This window comes from Periplaneta americana, chromosome 15 (assembly GCF_040183065.1).
Source record: "Periplaneta americana isolate PAMFEO1 chromosome 15, P.americana_PAMFEO1_priV1, whole genome shotgun sequence".
Taxonomy (NCBI): domain Eukaryota; kingdom Metazoa; phylum Arthropoda; class Insecta; order Blattodea; family Blattidae; genus Periplaneta; species Periplaneta americana.
In genome coordinates, this window is record NC_091131.1 from 62692051 (window position 1) to 62698050 (window position 6000).

Sequence of the window (6000 nt, forward strand, 5' to 3'; positions counted from 1 at the left end):
ATATGGTCTGCTTTCTGAAACTACACAAATTGAATTATGTATCTGAGAAAATGATGTAAAGGTAAAGGTGTACACGATTAAGATAGAATTAAATCTTTTTGTTCTATATGAGTAGTTTGAGAATTTTGTAGACAAAGAACAAATTTGAAATCAAGGATATATATAGACAGATTGCTTAGTTATTGTGGAAGATATTTGAATGTGTGTGAGGTATTTTTACTATTAAAAATAAAAAAAAATGCTTTAATATTATAAACAAGGATTAATTTTGTACTTGTGAATGGAAAATAGATTAATGAGAAGCCAGTAAAATGATTGAAAAATTGCTATTATATGTTAAATTATATATTTAGAAAAGCCACAAAAATGACTTTGAAGGGCCCCTGGGTTAAAATCAGCTATTGCTTCTTGATATTCAAAAATAATTATATTTATTAAGTGAATATGAAGATTTCATACAACAAAAAAAAAACTGGCTTTTTCGGGTTGTACTTTATAGAACTAAGTAAGCTCTCCTAAGTCCCTATTAACAACATAGTACATTTGCTAAAGATGATAGATTTTTAAGGATGAAGGTAGCAGAATCACAATAGATGTTTCAGGTTGCGATGCACGAGTTCAATTATATTTACTGACCCCTCCTCTTTGTACAGTCTCATCAAATTTACCAGTAATCATCATAGTTTTTGAAGATATAGAGATTTTGACGAAAATCCATGTTTTGAACATCTCTAGTACCGGTAATAAAAAAAAAAGTGTTTTTGACATGTTCTTCATTTGTTCATCTTTAAGATTGAAACCACCATCACTTACTTCTCCTCCGTGCTTTGTATCTGCCATGTATTAAGTCAAATGGCTTGGTATTGTTTCATTTCATGTGCTTAAAGTTCTTCCTATGCTGTTTCTGCAAATGGATTTATATTTTAAAATTTGTTTGGGATTCTTTAAATATGCATCTATTATTATTGTCATCATCATCATCATCATCATCATCATCACCATCACCATCACCATCACCATCACCATCACCATCACCATCACATGATTTTTCGAGCTCATACAATATCGTCATGTGAATGCAAGAACTAGGTAACTTGATTTTTCATATTTTGTGACAGTGACTATTTACTCATTTATTGCACTAAGGAATATGTCTCGTTTTCATTCACCTATTTGTTATATTGGAAATTAGATGTCATTGGTATCGTTCGATCAGTTACCAAGTTCTTGCATTACATTTTGTGCGATTTTTGCTATGCCATAAAAGAGGTAACTAAAAAACGCAAATTTCGAGTTACCTAGTTCTTGCATTCACACGACGATATAACCTTACATACATTTTATAATTTTGTTTAATGTTCTGTTTGTGTCTAAAAGTGCATGACCAGCAGTTTAAATAAATTTAATTTATCCATGACCATAACGAAAAACATGTCTTTATTAAATACTTTTGCGTATGTAAAGTAGGCTTTTATTCAACATTACTTTATTCCACTAGTGAGATAGAGACTTTACCTCACAGTTTGAATTTTATCTCACAGTTCATTAGTATTTTCCTAGTACCCGGGCACACACGTATACTTTTCCATTGAACTATTACTCAAGAAATTAATATATTAGTTACTAGATGTCACTACCTCTACTTCTTTATTACAATTTCTTAAATATACATACACTCAATCTCCTTCTCTTTTCTCTATCTACTACGTCGTAATTTGTGAATTGCATCCATATCTAATATGTATATATATTTTTTTTTTTAAATTTTGTAATAATTTACCTTTTGGGATGCGAGGAGACTTGAACCTGCGAAGTTGGGTTTATAGGATTTTAAAACAACACGCGTTAGTCAACTGAGCTAAACAGACATGATGATAAATTACGTTTTAATATTCTTCTTAACTTTACAGAAGTAAAATGTGAAATTATTTTAATCACATTAGTCCTGTCAACACTTCTAAATAATCCCTGAAACTTCAAAAAGATGAAAATACACGTTTAAAATTAAAAAAATATATATATATTAAAATTATATAATTAATTATAATTTATTTATCCAACGCCTTAGATACCATTCTTCATTAATAATGGCCTCCTACATCATAACCTACCTAGTATACATATCGATTCTAAAATCCATACCATGATATGTAATTATATGAGGATTTATTTTCAACATATTTTCTTTTATAAAACAGAATTTTTCGTTATGGTCATGGATAAAATTACGTATGGTACTTGTGAGCGTGATCTTTATTGCGCAAGTGGAAAGATTTAAGCATGAGGCATTAGCCTTACCTCACAAGTACCATAAATGACTATTATACAACTTGTCTTCTTTTGTCTTTGCTAGCTAGCATCCAGTGCATATTTAATTTAGTGTGTTACTGTGCTTATAATGGCTTGAAAATTTTATAATACCTGTAGTTTCTACTTTTTTTGCTTTTTCGCATTCATAAAGCAGATTACAGCCTAGACACATAAACACGTGTTTTTGTGAACTAAGATCTCTTTCTACCCTGCTCGTGTGAAAGAATCGAATTCCATTTCGGATTGAAAGTGAGATTCATTATATCTAATGATATGATGGTAGGTGAAGGTGATATTTGCAGAATTGAATGCTTGACATAGCAAGGAATCCCCTCATTCAAGTATGTTGTTTGTTGGTTTAATGCCTAGGCACTTGATACTGAAGTCATTGTCTTGCACTTCAGTATTTTTGTATGATGTCATCTTCTTGTAGCAATGCTGTGCATCTTTTGATTTTTCCATGTTCTTCTCTTCATTTGCATCACACAATACAAATGCGGAAATTCCTAACCTGTGCAAGTGGTTTGTCAGACAATCATGACCTGTTATCAACTTTAACATCGAAACAGCAGATTTACATGGATCTTGGGGGATTTCCTCTGGGTTAATTAATAAAATTTTTCAGTTTTATTTTTTATTTTAGGCAACATATTTGCAACCAAGACCTCTTCAAGTGATATCTCTATCCAATGCTTTTGCTTCAGTAAAGTCTCATTTTACAAACCTATGGATCAACAATTGGCTCTCTTCTGACAAAGGAAAAATTTTACAATCTGTACAAAAGAAACCAAATGACCTGGAAATGTACAAAAACTTGCCCAGACATGTTCAAACATTTTTAACAAGAGCCAGAACAGGTCACATTGTCACTCAATTGTACCTACACAGATTTCACATTTCTGATAATCCTACTTGTCTGTGGTGTAATAATCATGATGAAGATCGGGAACACATTCTTCTATACTGTCCATCCATAAACCACAAAAGAAGTCAATTAAAATCATCAGTACCAGTTGCAGAAGACACAGCCCTGCAGTATATATTGACTACACCCCACCTCTGGCTACTATCAACAGGCATCTATAATGAACACCGATCAACATACCCCTCATTTCTCATGAAAAACAACAACTGAATAGACTACAGTGGACTATAATGGACTTTATGTTGTCAGCAAACAGCTGGATACATTAAGAAGATTGGTTGATTTTTTTGTTTTACAGAATAAAATGGAAGTCTGTTATTATATGGTGTAAGATTTCAGTGTCCTTTAAAAATTCTGCTGTTTCATTTCTCTTTATATCAGAATGGGAAGGAATCCACTGTAAATTATTTTTTTTTATGTAGTTTAGTTAGGTAATTGATGATTTTCTTACAATCCTGAATTTTAGCCGTTTTGTAGAATGTTGTATAGTACTCGTTATGTTCGTAAATCTACAATATGAGATTCATAGATTTATTTTTTCGTCTAGCTTTTATAAACTTGAGAAAACCAATGTCCCTGGCTTGGTTCGAGTCCGTGAGGCTCTGATCTAATGATTAGCTGCTACCAAGAATGACTAACATGCAAAAATGGAAAATGTGAGGCAGTTTTTGAAAAGCATAGTAACCCAGACTGCTTCTAACACAGGACAGACCATCGGAAAAAGCACAGAAAATATAATTTTGAAATATCTTGTGATGTTTCAGGACGAGTGTTGATGATGAATGAAGGAAGTCCCTCCAAGCAGCACTGACATCCGAATGAACTGTCCCATTCTCGTGCTGCCTTGAAATGTATTGGCAGCCGTGGTAAGATCCCTTGTTCTCCAACCTTGTCCTGTGTACAGCCATGTTGTTAACCTTCGTGCTTTGTTTCCAGGCCACTTGCTATTCATAGAACTGGAAGAAAAAAATAATTGGGAACATAACAAAGAATATTCTTTGAAAATCTTACAAGTAGGTATTTTAATAAAACTTGTAATAAAAACTGCTTCATTATATTTGCAGAGGAAAATTTAAAAAATTCTGTTTAAATATTTTTTTTTTTTTGGAAGGGAGGGGTCTTTTATTATCAAGAAAGTTTTGGAAGAGAAATAATAATCATCTTGTATGAATTGAAATCTCGAGTTGGTAGCAATTTTAAACCTCTCAGTTGAAGTAGCAAGTCAGTCAAGATGCTTAATCTTCATTTGGCAGTAATCTCCAGTACCTAGCTGTTGAATAAATAAATTAAAATGGCCATAACTTAAGGAATATAAACGATTAGTCCATGTGATATGTTGTCCATGCTCTCTCGGGGTTCCTTTACATTTTAGATGCCCCTCTCTTTCCTCTTAATGAAGAAAAAATGATAAAGACATCAATCTTGCCAACATAGCAAACAGTATATAGGAGGTGAATGAGGACCCACATGTGGATGTGCGGAGGTTGAGAAGACGCAGAATGCTACTGAAATCTTTGTCCAAAACTAAACATTGCTTTTTCACAAGTTGATGATCAGTGATACTTTTATTATATTGTTATATAATGAATATATAAAAATTAGTAAAAAATTAAAAAATAAGATATATATGTCATGTTTTCAAGAGAAAAGGAATGATTGTCATATTGAAGAGAAGTACTGTGGTATTGTTGTTCTTTTGTGCAGTTCTGTGATTTTTTTTCCGTTCATGGATGATCTGTTGCAGTAAAGAATGTGAAAGTAAGGTACAACATAATTTAAATGAAACAAATAAATAAATAATTTATTAAATGCCTCTTAGATTGCAACTACGTGAAGGGAGGAGAGGACATGCCAACAGGTTGTTATGATATGTGTTGCCTAACTAGTTAAAGTATCTGTTGAATTGTTGGCACGACAACACAGTATAAACGAATCTGAAGCCATCCACCACTGCTTGGTAGTGACCCACAATCATTTCCCTCTCACCTCTCTACAGGACGGTGACTGTATTGCTCAAATCATTAAGATCTGATCAGCGAGGTCTGTAGCTAGCGTGCCTGGGAAATGTCCTCCAATTCTCGTTTCTTTATCCCTCCATATTCCTTCCCCCTCTTTCTGTCAACAAGGTCCCAAAGTACACCTTAGGTCTGTTGTTACATGTGTTAATGTAGTCAAGGAAAGAGTACTGTTTTTTTTTGTTGTTTTTCATATTATAATTAATAAAAGCTGTACTTCAGAACTTGTTATATCTATTTTCAAAGTAAATTAAATTATGATCCAAACAAGTATCTTTTTAAAATAGTGTTCTTAATAATTTAAAGTTAATTATAATGCCTTGAAGTAGTGACTGGTGATATTAAGATTTTATGATTGGTTGATTTTCTGTTCCTCCATACATATTCAACTGAGGCTTTTTACCGCAAGCCTGATAAAGTTGAAATCCATTTCTGAATTTGGGGCATCTGTGATAGAAATTAGACTCTTCATGACGTATTGGTAGGTGAAGATGATGGTTAGTGAAGTTCAGGTCTGATGTGAACAAAGAAGTCTGTTGCATGAAGTCTTTTCATTTAGGAATACTGTACAGTTCCCTTACATGTATATGTATGACATGGGAAACCTGGTTGCTCTTCCCTGAAGGAAGTGATGTCAAGGATGGTATCGCCCTCATCTGACTTTGACCTCACAAACTTCGAGAAAATGGCAAACAGTAGTAGCATTTTATTTCTTCGTCTGTTTCACGTGACACAGCAAAACACCAGTGG

General features: G+C 33.0%; 1 protein-coding gene across 10 annotated transcripts in view; it reads left to right on the forward strand.

The window, feature by feature from the left end:
* The window catches only part of enc (encore), a 229954-nt gene extending 224420 nt beyond the window's left edge, over positions 1-5534 (forward strand). For 9 of the 10 annotated variants that reach the window (XM_069847398.1, XM_069847396.1, XM_069847402.1 and 6 more), the window contains one exon: positions 4000-5534. In XM_069847398.1, the coding sequence (XP_069703499.1) occupies positions 4000-4046 (47 nt within the window). In that variant the 3' untranslated portion in view covers positions 4047-5534. The remainder of the gene's footprint in view (positions 1-3999) is intronic. The other variant, XR_011336150.1, reaches the window with a different exon arrangement.
* Positions 5535-6000: the final 466 nt, after the last annotated feature.